Below are 20,328 nucleotides of genomic sequence, written 5' to 3'. Positions count from 1 at the left end.
GCGTTCAGGGCATGTCCCACCGGTAGGAGACCCCGGGGAAGACCCAGGACACGCTGGAGAGACTATGTCTCTCGGCTGGCGTGGGAACACCTCGGGATCCCCCGGGAAGAGCTGGACGAAGTGGCTGGGGAGAGGGAAGTCTGGGCTTCCCTGCTTAGGCTGCTGCCCCCGCGACCCGACCCCGGATAAGCGGAAGAAGATGGATGGATGGACATAAGTTATGACTGTACTCTTTAATTTAAAGAGACCCAACATTCCCCCCATGAGCAAGCACTTGGCGACTCCGTAACGGGAAGAAACCTCAGGCAGAACCAGGCTCTAGGTGGGCGGCCATCTGCCTTGACCGGTTGGGGTTGATAGAGAAAGAGAGAGAGAAAGACTGAAGCAATCTGAATCTGGAGCATACAGGTATGTAGGTGCTTAAGGCAGAAGGATGATTGTCAACAGTGCAGTCTCCCGATCATCTTCATCTTTTCCTGAAATTGCACAAAAATAAAGATATTAGTACAACAGATATTATAGTAAACTTGAAACTATATGGCACTGTCTTTTAAACATGTGTCCACACACTCAGTAGATATTACAGTTAATAAAACAAATTAAGCAGCAGTTCTACCTCATACTAGTTAACTTTACCTCAGTGTCTTGTGTTGGGATGCTGCACTCTCCTCTCAAGAGCTTCCTTCCCTGGAACTGCACCTCTTGTCATTGATGCCGTCAGTGTTGAAAGAAAAGAAATGTTAGAAAAATGGTTGTTGAATACAAGGTGAAATGTTACTTCAAGCTTTGTGTTCAAATGTTAATTCTTGTATCATTCTCACTTGGGTAGTTGTTATTTGTTGGAAGTAGTAGAAGTTTTTTGAAGAAATTGAAGTTAGGCATTGATCCCACAGACAAAGTACAAACTACCAAATCAGCTTCTTACCGAGAGTGGAGACTGGAACGATGTCATTTAAACACAATTGACGTAGATGTCCAGCTCAGATTTGATCACTCTCTCCTACACAGTCCTTTAGACTGTTAATCTGAAATAAGACAACAAGAAATTGAAAATAAGATAAGTTAGGCATTGATCCCACAGAGAAAGTACAAACTACCTAATCAGCTTCTTACCGAGAACAGGTGTCATTTAAACACAATTGGCTTTATTGTGTTTGCCATAGATGTCCAGCTCAGACTTGATCACTCTCTCCTAGTCTTTTAGACTGTCAATCTGAATTAAGACAACAAGAAGATGGAAATCAGTGAAGTATTGTGTTGATCCTACAGACAAAGTACAAACTACTGACATCAGGCTCTTACCGAGAGTGGAGACTGAAAGGGTGTCGTAGATGGGGAGGCAGGTACTTGAGGAGGATGATGAGGATGACTTTACTGTATTTGGCGTAGATGTCCAGCTCAGATTTGATCACTCTCTCCTAGACAGTCCTCTAGACTGTCAATCTGAAGTAAGACAAGAAATTGAAGTTGGGCATTGATCCCATAGACAAAGTACAAACTACCAAATCAGGTTGTTACCAAGAGTGGAGAATGGAACAATGGCCACACCAACAGTTTAGCAGTATACTGAAAACACTTACGTTTCTGTCTGTAGTACGGCCTCAGGCGATCGACATTCACCTTCTGCAAGGACCCAGTGTTCTTTTGGATGGTGGCCACGCCATTTTCTGACATATCAAGGACTTTGTAGGGGCCTTGATGCATATGTTTCAGGCCATGCCTGAAAAGGAGAATGTCATCACCTGTGTTAATTTCTACTGTTTTGCAGCGCTTCCTTTTGCGTGCTACGTAACAGCTCTTTTGCTTCTCCTGGGCCTTTTCTATGTTGGCAAGAAGCTATTGGCCAAAGCCACAAATAAAGTAAATAACATGAAACACAAAAATACAACAACTTCAATACATGAGCTTTGTGCCTCACTACCTTTTCATTGAGGTCTGTGATTGTCCTCATCCTCGCTTCCAGGTCGTTCCAGCCGAGAGACATAGTCTCTCCAGCGTGTCCGGGGTCTTCCTCGGGGTCTCCTACCGGTGGACGTCCGGGAGGCATCCTGATTAGATGCCCGAGCCTCCTCATCTGGCTCCTCTCAACACAGAGGAGCAGCGGGTCTACTCCGAGCTCCCTCCGGATAACTGAGCTTCTCACCCTATCTCTAAGGGAGAGCCCAGCCAGCCTACGGAGGAAGCTCATTTCAGCCGCTTGTACCTGCGATCTTGTTCTTTCAGTCACTACCCAAAGCTCATGACCAGAGGTGAGGGTAGGAACCAAGACCGACTGGTAAATCCAGAGCTTTGCCTTTCGGCTCAGCTCTCTCTTCACCACGACGGATCTGTGCAGAGTCCACATTACTGCAGACGCCGCACCGATCCGCCTGTCGATCTCACGCTCCATCCTTCCCTCACTGTGAACAAGACCCCGAGGTACTTGAACTCCTCCACTTGGGGCAGGATCTCATCCCCGACCCGGAGAGTGCACTCCACCCTTTTCTGGTTGAGGACCATGGACTCAGATTTGGAGGTGCTGATTCCCATCCCGGCCGCTTCACACTTGGCTGCGAACCGAGGAGGTCACGGTCTGATGAAGCCAACAGGACCACATCATCATGTTTAGCAGTGTGAAGATCTCTTTGTTGAGCTGTAAATATGTATACAAGAGCAATACAACAAAGTCTGTAAGCATCGACTGAATAGAAAAACAATACATGAATGATCTGCAGCTATGAAGATGATCACGGTTTATCTAATATTGTATTTATCATACCTCATTCACAAACTCCCTCCCCTGGTCAGTTATGATTTTGCTGACCATGCCAAACATGTAAAACTTGGCAGTTACTGCAGCGGAAATCTCCACAGCTGACTTTGACTGTAGCGGTTCAGCAACAACAAACTTGCTGAATAAATCAGTCATTGTCAGAATGTATTTGTTCTTGCGTGCAGTCTCCTTTAATGGGCCAATTAGATCCATTCCAAGCACACTCCAATTTTCTTTCACCTGCAAATATAAATGTCGATAGTTTATCACAGAGTCATCTGACACATGTTGAAAAGAACATTATATATTGGTGTTCAACACTACCTTGATGGAGTGTAGCACTGGTGCCACTGTTTTTATTGGATCATTTAACTGGCATTGGTGACAGCGCATGACCTGAAACAGAGGTCAATGTACTTGAATAGATATCTCATGTTAGTTAGTTTTTCTTGAAATAAAAATATAGTTGGAAGTTCTATCGTCCAGATAACAAACTTTGCCTTACCCAGTCAGTAACATCCTCCGTGATGGTGGGCCAGTAGTATCCTGCCACCAAACGGTTTCTGGTGCCTCTGACACCATTGTGGTTGCCTGTGCCTTGCTGGTTGTGGCACTCTTTGAGAGCAGCGCTCTTTTCCTCCTCAGACATAACCACCAGCCGCATGTACAGTTTGTTTGGGCCAGTGTAGAACAGTCTGCCATCTGTGTAGAAAACAATTCTTTAATTACAATTGTGTGTGTGTCTGTCTCTGTGTGTGTCTGTCTGTCTCTCTCTGTGTGTGTCTGTCTGTCTCTCTGTCTGTCTGTCTCTCTCTGCGTGTGCCTGTCTGTGTGTGTGTCTCTCTCTCTCTGTGTGTGTCTGTGTCTATCTGTGTGTGTCTGTCTGTATGTCTCTCTGTGTGTCTGTCTCTGTGTGTGTGTGTGTGTGTGTCTGTCTCTCTCTGTGTGTGTCTGTCTGTGTCTTCTATCTGTCTTGCAATATATATTCATGTTTTTCATTAAAATAATGTTGATTACAAAATGTATTGATTTATGACAACCTCTTGAAACAGACATATTTTGACATATTTTTTCCGCCACGAATTAGTCTATGTGTGGGAAACACTGCATCAGGGGAGTGTGGGTTGAAGAGCCTGCGAGGCCGGCGTGCGCCTGCGGGGCCGGCATGTGCCTGCGGTCTGCTGCTGTGTGACGAGAGGAGAGCCGGTTTCCCACGAATCTTTAGTCAAGTCGGACGGGTTGATCTGCAGTTCGTAATCCGTGGTGAGTTCACTCTTGGAGTAGTAATCGTAGCATTTGTTCAAGTTTTGTTGATGCAATGCGGGAAGTACGATCTGTTTCTGTGATGACCATGAAAGCTTGACTGAGACTGCCTGCACGTGAAACTCGAAAGCGAGAGTGAACGAGGGGGAAGCTGTTAGGTCTGTTTATATAGGAGCCGGAAGGGGTGTAATTGGTGTGTGTTCCCGCTCCTGAAACTGCGCTTATCAAGCTTCGATTCAAGAAAAACTAACTAACATGAGATATCTATTCAAGTGCATTGACCTCTGTTTCAGGTCAGGCGCTGTCACCAAGTTAAAGTTTGTGTTTGTGAATGAGGTATGATAAATACAATATTAGATAAACCATGATCATCTTCATAGCTGCAGATCATTCTTACAGACTTTGTTGTATTGCTCTTGTATACATATTTACAGCTCAACAAAGAGATCTTCACACTGCTAAACATGATGATGTGGTCCTGTTGGCTTCATCAGATCGTGACCTCCAACTCTCACTGGATCGGTTCGCAGCCGAGTGTGAAACGGCCGGGATGAGAATCAGCACATCCAAATCCGAGTCCATGGTCCTCAACCGGAAAAGGGTGGAGTGCACTCTTCGAGTCGGGGATGAGATCCTGCCCCAAGTGGAGGAGTTCAAGTACCTCAGGGTCTTGTTCACGAGTGAGGGAAGGATGGAACATGAGATCGACAGGCGGATTGGTGCGGCGTCTGCAGTAATGCAGACTCTGCACAGATCCGTCGTGGTGAAGAGAGAGCTGAGCCGAAAGGCAAAGCTCTGGATTTACCAGAGAGTTCCTACCCTCACCTATGGTCATGAGCTTTGGGGAGTGACCCAAAGAACTAGATCGTGGGTACAAGCGGCCGAAATGAGCTTCCTCCGTAGGGTGGCTGGGTTCTCCCTTAGAGATAGGGTGAGAAGCTCAGTTATCCGGAGGGAGCTCGGAGTAGACCTGCTGCTCCTCCGCGTTGAGAGGAGCCAGATGAGGTGGCTCGGGCATCTGATTAGGATGCCTCCCGGACGCCTCCCTGGTGAGGTGTTCAGGGCACGTCCCACCGGTAGGAGACCCCTAGGAAGACCCAGGACACGCTGGAGAGACTATGTCTCTCGGCTGGCCTGGGAACGCCTCGGGATCCACCGGGAAGAGCTGGATGAAGTGGCTGGGGAGAGGGAAGTCTGGGCTTCCCTGCTTAGGCTGCTGCCCCCGCGACCCAATCCCGGATAAGCGAAAGAGGACGGTACGGTACGGTACACTGCTAAACTTAAAACATGCAGTATCAAGTGCCTACCATCCACAAACCAATGGCCAGGTAAACATGGATACATTTTTTTTCATGGATGGATGTTACGTAGACATTACATGATATATGTGTGTAATATGTACATAAATCTGCAATTCACATTGTTATTGTACAGGATAGAGGACAAATCAAAATATCAAACGTGCTCTCCGGCGCTATGTGAATGAGCACCACAACGACTGGGACATTCACCTGCAAGCTGTGGTGTATGGCATAAATACCGCCAAACAGGTGTGTTTTTTACTTTACAATCACTAATGCTGTTAAATTTGCATCTTGAGGAATGTCACATGTCACATTGTTTTTTACTGTGAACTTAGAGCTCCGCGAAGAACACCCCGTTTTTCCTGTTCTTCAACCGCCACTACCTCCTTCCTGAGGTTCTCAACGCCTGTCCCATGGGAGACCACTTTGAAGTTGGAGACCCAGAGGACGATCTGGAAGCTAGGATGAGGACAATCACAGACCTCAATGAAAAGGTAGTGAGGCACAAAGCTCATATATTGAAGTTGTTGTATTTATGTGTTTCATGTTATTTACTTTATTTGTGGCTTTGGCCAATAGGTTCTTGCCAACATAGAAAAGGCCCAGGAGAAGCAAAAGAGCTGTTATGCAGCACGCAAAAGGAAGCGCTGCAAAACAGTAGAAATTAACACAGGTGATGACATTCTCCTGTCTTCTGAGCCAAAGAGGCAGCGGCTGGGGCATGGCCTGAAACATATGCATCAAGGCCCCTACAAAGTCCTTGATATGTCAGAAAATGGCGTGGCCACCATCCAAAAGAACACTGGGTCCTTGCAGAAGGTGAATGTCGATCGCCTGAGGCCGTACTACAGACAGAAACGTAAGTGTTTTTAGTGTACTGCTAAACTGTTTGTGTGGCCATTGTTCCATTCTCCACTCTTGGTAACAACCAGATTTGGTAGTTTGTACTTTGTCTATGGGATCAATGCCCAACTTGTCTTACTTCAGATCGACAGTCTAGAGGACTGTCTAGGAGAGAGTGATCAAATCTGAGCTGGACATCTACGCCAAATACAGTAAAGTCATCCTCATCATCCTCCTGAAGTACCTGCCTCCCCATCTACGTCAATTTAAATGACACCCTTTCGGTCTCCACTCTCGGTAAGAGCCTGATGTCAGTAGTTTGTACTTTGTCTGTAGGATCAACACAATACTTAACTTATTTCCATCTTCTTGTTGTCTTAATTCAGATTGACAGTCTAAAAGACTAGGAGAGAGTGATCAAGTCTGAGCTGGACATCTATGGCAAACACAATGAAGCCAATTGTGTTTAAATGACACCTGTTCTCGGTAAGAAGCTGATTAGGTAGTTTGTACTTTCTCTGTGGGAGCAATGCCTAACTTATCTTATTTTCAATTTCTTGTTGTCTTACTTCAGATTAACAGTAGGAGAGGGTGATCAAATCAGAGCTGGACATCTACGTCAATTGTGTTTAAATGACATGCTTCCAGTCTCCACTCTCAGTAAGAAGCTGATTTGGTAGTTTGTACTTTGTCTGCCTAACTTCAATTTCTTCAACACTGACGGCATCAATGACAAGAGGTGCAGTTCCAGGGAAGGAAGCTCTTGAGAGGAGAGTACAGCATCCCAACACAAGACACTGAGGTAAAGTTAACTAGTATGAGGTAGAACTGGTGCTTAATTTGTTTTATTAACTGTAATATCTACTGAGTGTGTGGACACATGTTTAAAAGACAGTGCCATATAGCTTCAAGTTTACTATAATATCTGTTGTACTAATATCGTTATTTTTGTGCAATTTCAGGAAAAGATGAAGATGATCGGGAGACTGCACTGTTGACAATCATCCTTCTGCCTTAATCAACTACATACCTGTATGCTCCAGATTCAGATTGCTTCAGTCTTTCTCTCTCTTTCTGTATCAACCCCAACCGGTTAAGGCAGATGGCTGCCCACCTAGAGCCTGGTTCTGCCTGAGGTTTCTTCCCATTACGGAGTCGCCAAGTGTTGCTCATGGGGGAATGTTGGGTCTCTTTAAATTAAAGAGTATAGTCATATCTTCTTATGTGATTACATAAAATTGTCTTTACTTGAATATGTGCACAATTTTTCATATAGCTATGTACATACATGTGTCTTTAGTTTCCTCCATTGTTTATATTCATTTTTTAAAGCATGTGGTTAAAATTCAAGATTTAAATTCTTTGACAGTACTGTTTAAGCTCTGTCTTTTGTTTTTTCCATCTCTGACATTAATTTGATGGAAACACATTTTTGTATTTTTAGATTAAAATGTTTGGTTCATGTTCAATGGAATTCTTTGGTCCTTCAAAGTTATAAACTAAAAGTTAACAAACTTTCAGTACTGGCTTGAGCATTCATTCATTTGAAATGGTCTTGTGATAGTGTGTCAAACAGAGGCATGCATACCACAGTTTAAATATCTGTCTGCATCAAAACAACAGCTGAGGAAGTCCATCAGGTGAGTGGAGGAGCTGTGACAGAACTAGAAAGGGTGGTACCTGTGTCTATAACAAAGTATAAAAGAGTGCACATCACACATCAGATAAATCTTGGCCTTTTTTTCGTTAACAAAACTGTTCCAAAATCAAAGCTCTATGAATGTGAAATGGATGTAATGTAATGTTAAAAACTTCTGTTAGTTTATACCATTCTCAATTGAAAAAATATAAAATATATAATATGTTTATAGTACAATATATCTATATATACATATACATATATATAATAAAATAATATGATATAAATATATAAATAAAACAGATAGATACATAAGATAGTGTGTATCTATCTATATATATTTATATATTATATAAAGATATATATACTATCTTAACTATCTATTTTATAGCTATATATAGATATATATTGTGTATATATATACTATCTTATCTATCTATTTTATATATGTATATAATAAAATAATATAATATAAATACGGTATATCAATAAAAATATAGATAGATAAGATAGTGGATAGATAGATAGATAGATATAATTATTATTACTATTACCTCGTATTATTTTATTTCCATGTCTGATTTCCAGATAGTTCAATGATATGTATACTTACTCTTAACCTCTGACAACTATTTATAACCAAACTATTTATATTCATTCATATTTATGTATTTATACTATTGATTTATTTTATTTATATTTATACATGTCTGATTTCCAGATATTTCCATGATATGTATACTTACTCTTAACCTCTGACAACTATTTACAACCAAACTATTTATATTTATTCATATTTATACATTCATACGATTGATTTATTTTATTTATATTTATATGTTTATACAACTGATTTATTTCGCGTATCGCGTTTTGAGTCTGGGGGCGTTTTTTCCAAGCAGAGTTGCCGTACATAACCGTCCAAGATGGTGGACGATCGAGAACGCTACTGCGCATGTCAGACTCACATCGGGTAGGCGACTCACATCGGGTAGTGACAGTGCCACTACTTTTGCGGAAGTGCAACACGGAACCTTTTCAGAGGCGCACAGTCCGCCATAAGCGACAGATCTGTTGACACCAGTTGTGTTTGAAGTCTGACTCACTTTTGTTCAAGATGCTAATTCATATTTATTAAAAAAAAAGTGCCACGAATCCAAGCGCAGGTGAGTTTGAATCTGACTGCAGGAAAATGGAGGCGAGGTTCGGCGGCGAGGTGGCGTCGGTGGTGGAAGTCGCGATCCGGGCGGCCGTGTCTGTTTTCGGGGACGTCTGGACGACAGAGGCGCCAAATACGGAGTGGAGGGAGACGAAGCTCGGAGAGATCCAGGAGATTGAGAGGAACCTGGTGCTGCAGATCCACCGGGTGTTCACCGAGTTCTCCTCGGAGCTGTTGGAGGAAAACGAAGCTCTGAAGGCCAAAGTGGAGCAGCTGGAGGACGTCCTGCAGAGGAAAGCCGGCCAGCTGCAGCAGGAGCTGGAGGCCAGAGTGGGTCAGCTGGGCAGAGACATGGAGCAGCTGGAGCAGGAGCTGAGGAGCATCAGTGACGGAGGGAGCAGTACCACACCAGGAGGAGGCCCGACCCAAGTCCTGCTGCAGGAGGACTCTCTGCCAGGTGAGAGACGGAGAGAGAAGGTGTGTGTAGGTGTGTGTGTGTGTGTCATTTAGATTCAGGTTTAAAACATTAACAGTGAACTGGGAGGATTTTTAGATTATGGGCTCAACAAAGTCATGAAAGTCACTTTGAAACTACAGTATGTGTGCAAGTGAAGATGTTTTCATTGATGGCTGATCAGGTTGCATTTCATCATTGATTAATATGTTTAAAAATCAGACTTTATTATAATTATATTATACAGCATGAAAAAGTGACAATATGCTTGAATTAAACTAAACTAACTTATTCAACAGCATTTGTTTGTGTATTGTGTTTGACTTTATTGCTTGCTTTTATAAAACATTTTTTAATACCATCAGCTATCAGACTGTACAACACCCACAGCTCCCAGTATCCCATTAAAAAAAAGACTGATGTTGTTGATGTAACATTGCACACATGTATATTATCTCAGGAACTTCTACATATTGCACATTTATATATTGCACATTTATTTATACAAAGATTGTTACTGTGTGTAGTATTGTATTTATTTTATCACTTTAACCCTTATGCTGCTACTCTTCGCTGTATTACTGTGTCAATTTGAATTCACCTAAGAGGGATCAATAAAGATACATCTTATCTTATCTTAAGACATCAGCAGTGAGCTGGGAGTAGTTTTTTAGATTATGAGCTCAACAATGTCATGAAGTTCACTGTTTTTTGTTTCTTTTAAGTAGTGATGATGCATATTATAATTTCCCAGAGCTGAGCACAAAGTGACAGATCTCTTACTTTGTCTGCTAAACAGCCTTTAACCCAAAAATGTTCATTTTACAGTAATAAACAACCAGTTAGGACTGCAAGTAATAATTATCTTCATTATTGATTGTATCTTGATGAATTGAATCAAAGAATTTTTTTTTTCATCGGAATGATGCAAAAAGATTAATTGATGATCAAACATTTTGTCAATGAATAATCTGTCAATCGACTGATTAGTTGCAGCAAATCCTCACAATTTCTAAACTGGAACCAGAGAATATTCCATCTATGCTGTATTACACATACATACAATACAACTTAAAAAATAATGATGATACCTATTATTATAATTCCCCAGACCAGAGCTCAGGGTGACAGATCACTTACTTTGTCTGCTAAACAGCCCCAAAATTAAAGATAATTCATTTACAGTGATCAATAACCCATTAGGACTGCAATTAATAAGTATTTTCATTGTCAATTATGGTCACAATTAACTGATTAGCCATTCCCTGTTCCTCTAATCTATCACATTTGAGAGGCTTGAATCAAAGAATTTTGACTTTTTTTTTCTTCTCAAAAAGATGAATCAATGATCAAAATAATTGCCAATTAATAATCTGTTGAACGACTAACCGATTTAATCGATAACAGAAAGTCTCTCATTGGTCTCAATTTGTTCTTTGTTTTTGTTCCTTTTTTTATGTTCTCCTCAGTCTATGTTTGTTCTTACTTATTATCAGCTTGTCAATCATGTATGAAGCATCAGCTACATTAACCTGTATGAAAAGTACTATATAAACAAAGTTTGATTGACCTGATAATTGCAGTTAAATCCTCACAAACTGGACTGGATTTATGTGATTCATGTAGATAAAATACATCTCAGGGATTTTCTGTCTTTTCCACTTCTTTGTTTCAATGTGTCTCTTTTTGTCTTTGGATCAACACAGGAGCTGCAGTGTTGTCATCCTCCATCAATCAATCACCCGCTGCCCCCCAGGCTGCCATGAATGAATCCACCTCGGACTTTCTGATGGTTTCGGCAGACGACACCGAAGCTGCTGCGACCGAAGCTAAACCCGAGGTGGCTCCGATGGTGTTTGTGGGCAGAGTCAGCTCGCCTCCCACGGTGCTGCTGGTAGAAGCAACGCAGGTCGTCACGCAGCCCCCAACGTCGTCGGCGGCTGTCTGTGAAATGACGGAAGAGACGCAACTCATCCTCAAAACTGCAGCTTCGCCGGGGGCTGTGCCTCAGGACGTCCCCAGTCCAGGCTCCAGCAACGGCAGCGGGGGCGACGCAGGGGAGGAAAAGGTCGGTTCAGTAGTCGAAAGCTTAGTTTTTATTTGGAATAAAAGACTTCTAGCTAATGCTGATTGGTGTATTTATACTTATCAGCTGTAGTCACAGATACAGCAGAACATCACTAGTGTTTATTTCCCTCAAATGAATCCATGCTGCTGGTTTTAAAGGTGCATTACCTAGAATTTTGTGGCATCTAGTGGAATAAACTTGGCAGAAATGCAATATAATTTTCATAACTGTTTTAATTAAACTAAACTAAGACTCTGTTTTTGTTACCTTAGAATGAACCATTTTTATCTACATAGTGAGCAGGTACCCTTCCACGGAGAAGGGGACCAACCATGTTTCTGTAGTAGCCCAGAACAGACAAACAAAATGCTGGCCTTTGTTGTTTTTCTTGAGTTTCATACATCTTCTTCATCTTTGGAAGAGAAGAGTGGGGGAGGGGTATTTAGATGTTCAATATCACTACTAGATACCAGTAAATCCTACACACTACACTTTCAAGCAACAGATTGAGCCAAAAATTCTTGGATGTTTTCTAGTAACATAGTCGTATATAAAGTGGAAGTTTAGTACTTGTTATGATTGATATGATGTAAATATATATGCATATTTATTTATAGAACATCTGTATTCATTTTTGTCTGTATAAGGGCATATATTATGTATATAATCTCAGGACCTTCTGCATATTGCACACATATTGCAGATTGATCCAGTTTACTGTATATAGTATTTTATTTATTTTTGTCTTATTTATTGTCTATTCTATTTTAAGTACACTTTCACTCTTACCGTTCTCCCAAGGGGGATCAATAAAGACACATCTTATTTAATCTTATCTTGAACTTGTCATTGCATGCATCCAATCTTTTTATCTTACGCTTAATCCAATACATGCTGTCTTTCTTTCTGCATTACAGAAAACTGTGGAAGAGGCACCTGCAGGGAGAACGAGGAGGACCAGGAGAGCACATGTTAAAACTGAAAAAGGTATGAAAAGAACTCGTAATATGTGGGAGATACTTCCATCTTCAAAATAACAAAAAACTCTTCAAATATGTAATCGACTAATTTCTCTTTTCAGCTTCCACTGATAAAAGCGCTGAGGAGAACGAGCCAGAGTCCGGTGAATTTCAAGGACGCACGCTGAGAAAAAAAGAGTCGCGGGCAGTGAAGCGGTTCTTCTGTGAGCACTGTAACGTCGGTTTTCATTGGAAAGGTGAACTGAAGAAACACATGAAAGTTCACAAGAAGCCTTTTCCTTGTGACCAGTGTGACAGAAGTTTCCTGGAGAAGAAGTCTCTTGAAAATCACCTTACACGTCACGAGGCGCTCAAAGCCCCCCTTCCCTTCCCCTGTCCTCGGTGTAAAAGATCGTACCGAAAAGAGCAGTCGCTGCAGAATCACCTCAAGCGTCACCAGGGGCAGAAGCAACCCAAGCCGTTCACCTGCGACCAATGCGGGAAAACCTTCAGAGTGGAGCAGTCTCTGGAAAACCACCTGTTACGCCACGAGAAGTGGAAGCGAATGCTGAAGTGCCAGTATTGCGACAAGACCTGCAAGACGACCGTCCAGTTGAGGTGTCACATGGTCGTACACTCGGAGGAAAGACCGTTTAGCTGCGCGACGTGCGGGAAGGAGTTCAAGAGTAAAGACACGCTCCGCTTCCATCAAATGGTTCACACCAACGCCAAAAAGTACCAATGCCCAGTGTGCGACGAGACTTTCAAATATGCTCACTCTCTTACGGTGCATAAAAGGAAACACACGGGCGTCACTCCGTTCATATGCACCATATGTAACAAGTCGTACAGGACTGGCACAGCTCTGAAAAGACACAGCGTAGTCCACACGGGCGAGAAACCGTTCACGTGTCATATATGCGGAGCTCAGTTCAGCCTGAATAACAACCTTAAGAGGCACATTCGCATTCACACGGGAGAGAAGCCCTTCACGTGTCAGGAGTGTGGCAAGAGCTTCTCGGACAACAACAAGCTCAAGTCTCACATGCTCATTCACGGTGCCAGAAAGCCGTTCATGTGCGACCTCTGCGGGAAGACCTTCCTCTTCAACTGCAGGCTGCTGATACATCAGAAGTACGTGCACGCCGACAGGAACGAGGAAACGGACGGCACGCTGAGATTCTTCCAGACCAGGCGTAGGAACAAATCGGCGGTTAAACCGTACAGCTGCAAAATATGTCTGAGGAGTTTCAGCGCCGCCTGCTCCCTCAAACTCCACGAAAAAGGCCACAGCGAGCACAAGGAGTTCAACTGCGGCATATGCGGGAAGGCTTTCCATAACAAATACTCATTCAGTTATCATCAGAGAAGCCACTCGGGGGAGAAGCCGTTTGTTTGCGACGTGTGCGGGAAGGGCTTTTTCCACGCCGGCAGCCTGAAGCAGCACGAGCGAATACACACTGGAGAAAAACCGTACAAGTGCGACCAGTGTGGCAAGGCTTTCAGAACCGACGGAAACTTCTACAGACACTTGAGGATCCACACGGGCGAGAAACCGTTCGAATGTTTGTACTGTCACAGGAAGTTCCACCAGTCAAACCAGCTGAAGTCCCACATGCAGGTCCATACCGGCCAGAAGCTCTACTCCTGCCAGCAGTGTGGGCGTGGCTTCTCTGATTCGAGGCAGGTGAAGAAGCACAGCTGCGACGGCTCATAGTGACTCAGCTGATTGACCAATGTTGACTTGTGTGAATCTAATAAGGTCCTAAACGAAGCAGCGGTTTGTTGTGTTAAGGGACACAAAGTGATGTGTGTGGTCGGGTGCCTTTAAACTCAAATTATCGGTCAGTTAATTGAAATTGAATTTATCTGCTACAAATTAGAGAATATGTTGCATAGTTGCAGTTATTCAGTGAAAAAATAAAAAAACATTTGCTTGTGATTGCGTCACAATGTCAAAGGGATTCTTGTTTGTCTTCATATACACGTATTAACTGATAACTTTAAAGTTCATCAATTAAGAGTTAAGGGAATAAGGAAAAAATAATTATTACTAAAACTAGTCGCAGTTATACTATCATTCAGAGTATTTGCAGAAGGAGTTAGCATCGCTCATGGCATTTATAATGTAGTATAATACAATAGTTTATGGTGTTTATAGTTGGGGGGGCGGGGGGGGGAGACAACCCAAATATGACTGTTTACCTTTACAGAAAATTGTGGCCATTTTAAAATTCCCAAGTTACACATGTGAAACAAAAAACAGAAGCAATGAAGTAAGATGCCTCTGTAAAAAAAGACCAGCATCCTGATTTCAAGAGGCGTTACAGGATTTATTTTCATATACTGAAATTCTCTTTTACCAGTTGAGTTGATATTAACAAGGAGGGTCTTTTTTATTTTTATTTTTATTTTTGTTGTAATTTGAAGACTTCCTAAGCTATTTTCCATTAATTTATGTTGTTTGGCTACATAATGAATTCATTGAAATGCCTTTTAAGGTGTGATTTTTTTTTTCTCAAAGTAATAACAGAAATTGTAAAACTGATTTTGCTATGTACAGTTTGATGCACTGCATAAACTAGTTTTGTTCGTTATTGCGATTAAAGAAAATGCAAAACAACTTTTAAAGAGTTTCTTTTACTTCCATTTATGCATGGCAAGTCCCATCCCTTACTTTGCCTCTGATTGGTTCTGACCCTGATATAAAATAAGATATTCCTTTATTAGTCCCTTGATGGGGAAATTTACATTGTTATATTCTTACCCTGACCCAACCATCTCACTCCTCATGCCTAATACAGAAATTAAGAAGGAAAAATAACTTGATATAACTCATACAAGTAAAACTGTACAATTTCATATATAACTGTGTTTTATCAATTCATTTTATCTCTAATATTACCTGTAGTTTATTTTGTTGTATTGATGTGCTGTTAATAAAGTTGGCAGAAAAAACCCTCATGCCTAATAATCCTAACCAATCCAAGGCAAGGCGAGGAAGGCGTTTTAGCCAATCAGAGAGAGTAGGGCGGGTCTTCGCCGAATGCGGGTAGGGAAAAAGTGTATGTATGCGAGTGTATGTATTTTGAAACGCAGTTGCGAGAGTCATCTGTGTGAACTTTTCAAGGTAGAAATGTCTGAAAATATAGTGTTTTATTCCGAAACTAAGTCCATTATAGAGACTGTTATAAAGACTACTATTGATGTTATTGGAAGTTCAAAAGAAGAAAACGCCACAAAGGAGACAAATGTGAGACGTAAGGTGAGCCAACGATTTAATATTGTGTATTATGACTGGAACTACACATAGGCTATATATTAATAACAGTTTGCAGACCTGATGAATCGATGATGTGAACACTAAAGAGACTGTTTACTATGAGGGACAGAAATACTACAGTTAAAGGAGATTGAACCGACGGAATGAAGACAAGTAGAAGGACAGCGCAGTAAAGATGGCGGAATGTCATCACGTACACCAAGCTAACGATAGAGTTTACATTTACTAAATAAATGTCAAATGCAACAGTAAAGCTCCAAATATTGACTTAGTTTTTCAAAATAATGATGTGGTAACTCAAAGTAATGACTATACTATACTAAGTTACTCAAAATAGTGAGATACTACCTGTAAACGTATTAATTATATTTGGTAAATTTCATGTAAATGCGAAACAACAAAAGTTTCACTGGATTCAAACTTGTGAACTCTAAGAAAAAAGTATAAAACTGTCAAACTGTATGGTGAATTCTTTAAAAAAGAATAAGGTATTATTATTTAATTTATTAATTTTCAAATTAAAATGACTGGTTTCTTTGTATACCATTATATTGAGCACATCTGTTTGTACATTTTAATATTTAATTATAATATTAATGATACAACAATCTTACTGTTTCAATTAAAATTCTTGCAGTTGAATTCATACTAAAGTAATGCAATTAGATATTTTAGTCCAACCTAGGGGTCAGGCTCATTCACAAGCAGGTAACATCAGATACACATGTCCACGATAAATAATCTTTATACTCATTTTAGATAATTTAATCTAATGAATATTTTATAATAAAGTATCTTGACTACCTTATTTTAATCCTCACAGCCAGATTTTGACAGCATTGTGGGGATGTTGGCTCAGGAGGCAACAAGAAAGATCAACACCATTTTCACCCAGCTGTCATCACTTCTGCACAACGAAAACAAGACCTTGAAGTCCAAAATGGGGCAGCTGGAGAGCGAGCTGACAACTATGACTGCAAATTATGAAAATGCCAGAACATGGAGAGAAAATGTCTTAAATGGTTGCCCGGTTCTTTTCGAGGAGACTGGATTGATCTTCACCTTGAAGCCATTTGGGAATTTAAAAAGAAAACCAGATAAAATAACAGGAGTCATAGAATCGCCACCTGCTGCTGGATTGACGAGTGGACGGGATGCTGGTGAGTTTCTATTAAAGGAAAAATACACCCTGAATATCAATCCTGGTAATAAAGCAATTACATTTAGGAAAAGTTGGAAATTACGAGCTGAACTGAAAGTAGACAAGGCATGTGTTGGGGAAGTGGGTGACATAAAATAACCTCTAGGATGAAATGAACTTAATGACAGTATAACATTACCTACACAACATATAATATAACTGTAATGAATGTGTTTTTCCAGTTGACTTCTGCCTTAAATAATGTGTTATTGTTTGTATTTTTTTTTGTCCAGGTGGTGCACAGGAGACAAAGGAGTTGATCTCTGAAGCCGAATCATCACCAGCCAGTAGACGAGGTAACATTTTAACTCAAGTGGAAGTGCTTCATGTTAAATGAAGGAAAAAAACTAGCTTTTTTATCATCTTCACACTGATGCACTAATGAACTTCTTTTAAAATGTTGTATTTTACTTGATTTTATATATATATATATATATATATATATATATATATTATATTTATTCTAGTTCTTAGTTTCTTTTACTATGTACTGTTTACTCTCTTTTTTTGTTTATTTCTTTAAACATTACTTTATGCTCCTTTTAGGTCCTTTAAATGTGAAACAACAACATTTCTTTTGTTGTAAAGTACTTTGAGCTGCATTTCTTGTATGAAAGGTGCTATATATAAATAGTTATTATTATTATTATTATTATTATTAATTGATTTACAAGGTTTCATTGTTCCACAACCTTCATTCAGTTCATCCAAGTTATTATTTATGTGTCCTTCCAGTTTTTGCTTTTCAAGTCCTATAACTGTGGACATATGTAGTAACAGTTATCTTCTCCATGTTCATATAGACACTGCAGAGGATTGTACCACGACAAACACCACAGAGCCCAAAACTACTGACAGCCAGAACACACAAGAGGCTGAAATCCAGAAGAAAGGAAAGATGTTTGTATGCGACGTCTGTAACAGGAGCTTCAGCCGGCAGTTCCATCTGATGAAGCACATGAACACTCACAAAGAACAGAGGCCTTTTGCCTGCGACCAGTGCCCGAGAAAGTTCAGGAACACTGAAACCTTTGAGCACCACCTGCTGCGCCATGAGGAGAAGAAATATACAACCTTCAAGTGTTCCCTCTGCGAGAAGACATTCAAAACAAAAATGCGCCTCAAGGCTCATCAGCTTGTGCACACCGATATGAGACCTTTCACCTGCTCCGTCTGCAGGAAGGGATTCAAAACTAAACACAACCTGCAGGCTCATCAGGTCGTGCACAGCGTGGAGAAGCCGCACAAATGCTCCGAGTGTGGGGAGACTTTCAGGTATGCGTTCACGCTGCAGTGCCATAAAAGCATTCACACAGGAGAGCATCCTTACAAATGCACCGTGTGTGGCAAAGCTTTTACAAAGAGGAGATCACTGAGGACGCACCAGTCTGTCCACAGAGGGAAAATCTTTACATGTGAGACGTGCGGAGCTGGTTTCACTCTTCAGCACAACCTGAAGAGACACATTCGCATTCACACAGGGGAGAGGCCGTTTAAATGTACAGTCTGCGGGAAGAGTTTCATTCAGGACAACAAGCTGAAAGCCCACATGCTCCTTCACGGTGCTTCCAAGTCCTTCATGTGCGACCTGTGTGGGAAAACGTTTCTTTACAACTGCCAGCTGCAGAAACACCAGAAGGTGACCCACGACGAAAGACACGGGCAGGTCATCAGAAGACGAACCCAGGAGCGAGCTAACCGCAGAGTTATCTATCGAAGGGACAGGACGACGGTAGACGTGACGCCGTTCACCTGCAAGACTTGCCGCAAGGGCTTCGACACGGCGAGCTCACTGAAAAGACACGAGCTGATTCACATGGGTAAGCTGCAATACAACTGCGACACATGCGGGAAGTCTTTTTTCTACAAGGCCACCTACGATTACCATCAACGGACCCACTCTGGAGAGAGGCCCTTCGGCTGCGAGGTGTGCGGGAAGAGGTTCATCATCCTTCAGGCTCTCAAGTCCCACAAACTGCAGCACTCCGGAGACAAACCACATACTTGCGATCAGTGCGGCAAGGCGTTCAGGATCTACACCAACTACCTGAGACACTTGCGGATCCACACCGGGGAGAAACCGTATGAGTGTGAAGTTTGCGGCGTGAGGTTCAGGCAGCTCGGACACGTTAAGTTTCACATGCAAGTGCACACGGGAGAGCGGCCATACTCGTGCAGCAGCTGTGGACTCGGATTTTCAGACTCAAGACTGCTCAAGAAACACAACTGTGCTGAGAAATATCAGAAAATGTTGGGGAACACACTCGATACGCCCTGAATCTGAACACCTGGTTATGATGATATTAATGCAGCAATGGTACAAGAGTACAATAACTGATTATTTCCCATCAGGGCAAAACAGCTAGTCCTATTATTAATTAGATATTTAAGGCTAATAACAATATAGAACCACAAAACCACAAAGCACCCCTGGTATTGTACACCATGTAACAGAGGAAACAGTTATCCAATATGGTTTCTGATAAATGGTGCCTGAAGAAAATGTTATCTTGGTCGTTATGAGTCCCAGCAGCAAAATGGGAGTTATGATGCTTGAAACAGTTAAACTAAGTCAGTGTTTCAATAAAAGCAGTTTTAAACGTTACGATTCTTCTATCTGCTGAGTTTTCATAGCTTCAGTTTGTATGACAGGAGTCTCTAAGGAGGACATGGTGGTATGCTGACTCTTAATAAATAATAAATGATCATAATCAGAGAGGAAAGGCATAGTGTGGAGGAAAGTAAATCAGCAATGGCAACAGCACTGAGATGATGCAGTAAAAGGGAGACATTTACACTCAATCCAAAACAGGTGGTTGTGATTAATGTCATGATCAGTGGCGGAAAGTAACAAAGTACATTTATTCAAGTACTTAATACTTCTACTTCCCCACATTTCAGACTTTGTAAAAGCTGTTAGCCTATATAGTGTACACTTATATATGATGCTATATAAAATATGAAGATGTACTCTTACTATTAACTAGATACCCTAAGTATCTAAAATGAGCTCCACATCTATAAACTACAACATTAAAATGCTCTCATTTGTATTTGTCAAGTGATAATATAACAGCCTGCATCACGAGTATCACAAGGAAAGATGTCTGGACGCCTTCCTCGCCTAAAATGGATGGACACAGGGGGGATGAAACCCAAATGAAACTGTTGAGATGTTAGAGAAATGTTGCAGATAAGATAAGATGTATCTTTATTGATCCCCCCCTTGGGAGAAATTCAAAATGATACAGCAGTACAGTGGGAACAAAGTAGCAATCTAAGGGTGAAAGTGATCAAATGAATAAAATAAAATACTATACAGTAAACAATGTCTGTCTAAAGTGCAAGACTATTTTTAAGACTTAGACACACACACAGGACGTAATAGGATAATTGAATGTAA

General features: G+C 41.3%; 2 protein-coding genes and 2 long non-coding RNA genes across 5 annotated transcripts; 3 read left to right on the top strand and 1 right to left on the bottom strand.

Moving 5' to 3' along the window:
- Window positions 1-339: 339 nt before the first annotated feature.
- Window positions 340-1,600, bottom strand: LOC128360655 (uncharacterized). Of its 2 annotated transcripts, none has more exons than XR_008321509.1 (4): window positions 1,581-1,600; window positions 926-1,025; window positions 637-701; window positions 340-476 (listed from the first exon to the last, which is right to left on the bottom strand). It is a non-coding gene; the product is annotated as an uncharacterized LOC128360655 (long non-coding RNA). The 2 variants fall into 2 exon arrangements; XR_008321508.1 differs by lacking the exon at window positions 1,581-1,600 and adding an exon at window positions 1,303-1,407.
- A 4,802-nt stretch (window positions 1,601-6,402) lies between these two features.
- Window positions 6,403-6,781, top strand: LOC128361041 (uncharacterized). The gene is made up of 3 exons (XR_008321547.1): window positions 6,403-6,459; window positions 6,549-6,648; window positions 6,737-6,781. It is a non-coding gene; the product is annotated as an uncharacterized LOC128361041 (long non-coding RNA).
- Window positions 6,782-8,854: 2,073 nt separating this feature from the next.
- On the top strand, window positions 8,855-14,406 carry LOC128360574 (zinc finger protein 345-like). Its single transcript, XM_053321028.1, has 4 exons — window positions 8,855-9,417; window positions 11,121-11,482; window positions 12,400-12,469; window positions 12,564-14,406. The coding sequence occupies exons 1-4, from the start codon at window positions 8,994-8,996 to the stop codon at window positions 14,156-14,158; spliced, it is 2,451 nt and encodes an 816-aa protein (XP_053177003.1). The 5' UTR covers window positions 8,855-8,993; the 3' UTR covers window positions 14,159-14,406.
- Window positions 14,407-15,561: 1,155 nt separating this feature from the next.
- On the top strand, window positions 15,562-19,223 carry LOC128359845 (oocyte zinc finger protein XlCOF6-like). The gene is made up of 4 exons (XM_053320167.1): window positions 15,562-15,706; window positions 16,548-16,884; window positions 17,159-17,221; window positions 17,729-19,223. Exons 1-4 carry the CDS (start codon window positions 15,578-15,580, stop codon window positions 19,201-19,203), a joined length of 2,004 nt encoding a protein of 667 aa, XP_053176142.1. The 5' UTR covers window positions 15,562-15,577; the 3' UTR covers window positions 19,204-19,223.
- Window positions 19,224-20,328: the final 1,105 nt, after the last annotated feature.

This window comes from Scomber japonicus, chromosome 6 (genome assembly GCF_027409825.1).
Source record: "Scomber japonicus isolate fScoJap1 chromosome 6, fScoJap1.pri, whole genome shotgun sequence".
Taxonomy (NCBI): domain Eukaryota; kingdom Metazoa; phylum Chordata; class Actinopteri; order Scombriformes; family Scombridae; genus Scomber; species Scomber japonicus.
This window is presented reverse-complemented; position numbering and strand designations above follow the sequence as displayed.

Bases quoted from the DNA above. Each gene is read 5' to 3' on its own strand.
- LOC128360574 (XM_053321028.1), top strand. From the start codon at position 8,994: ATGGAGGCGAGGTTCGGCGGCGAGGTGGCGTCGGTGGTGGAAGTCGCG. The intron at 11,483-12,399 runs GTCGGTTCAGTA...TCTGCATTACAG, and splicing joins GCGACGCAGGGGAGGAAAAG to AAAACTGTGGAAGAGGCACC. The intron at 12,470-12,563 runs GTATGAAAAGAA...TTCTCTTTTCAG, and splicing joins ACATGTTAAAACTGAAAAAG to CTTCCACTGATAAAAGCGCT.
- LOC128359845 (XM_053320167.1), top strand. From the start codon at position 15,578: ATGTCTGAAAATATAGTGTTTTATTCCGAAACTAAGTCCATTATAGAG. The intron at 15,707-16,547 runs GTGAGCCAACGA...TAATCCTCACAG, and splicing joins AGACAAATGTGAGACGTAAG to CCAGATTTTGACAGCATTGT. The intron at 17,222-17,728 runs GTAACATTTTAA...ATGTTCATATAG, and splicing joins ATCACCAGCCAGTAGACGAG to ACACTGCAGAGGATTGTACC.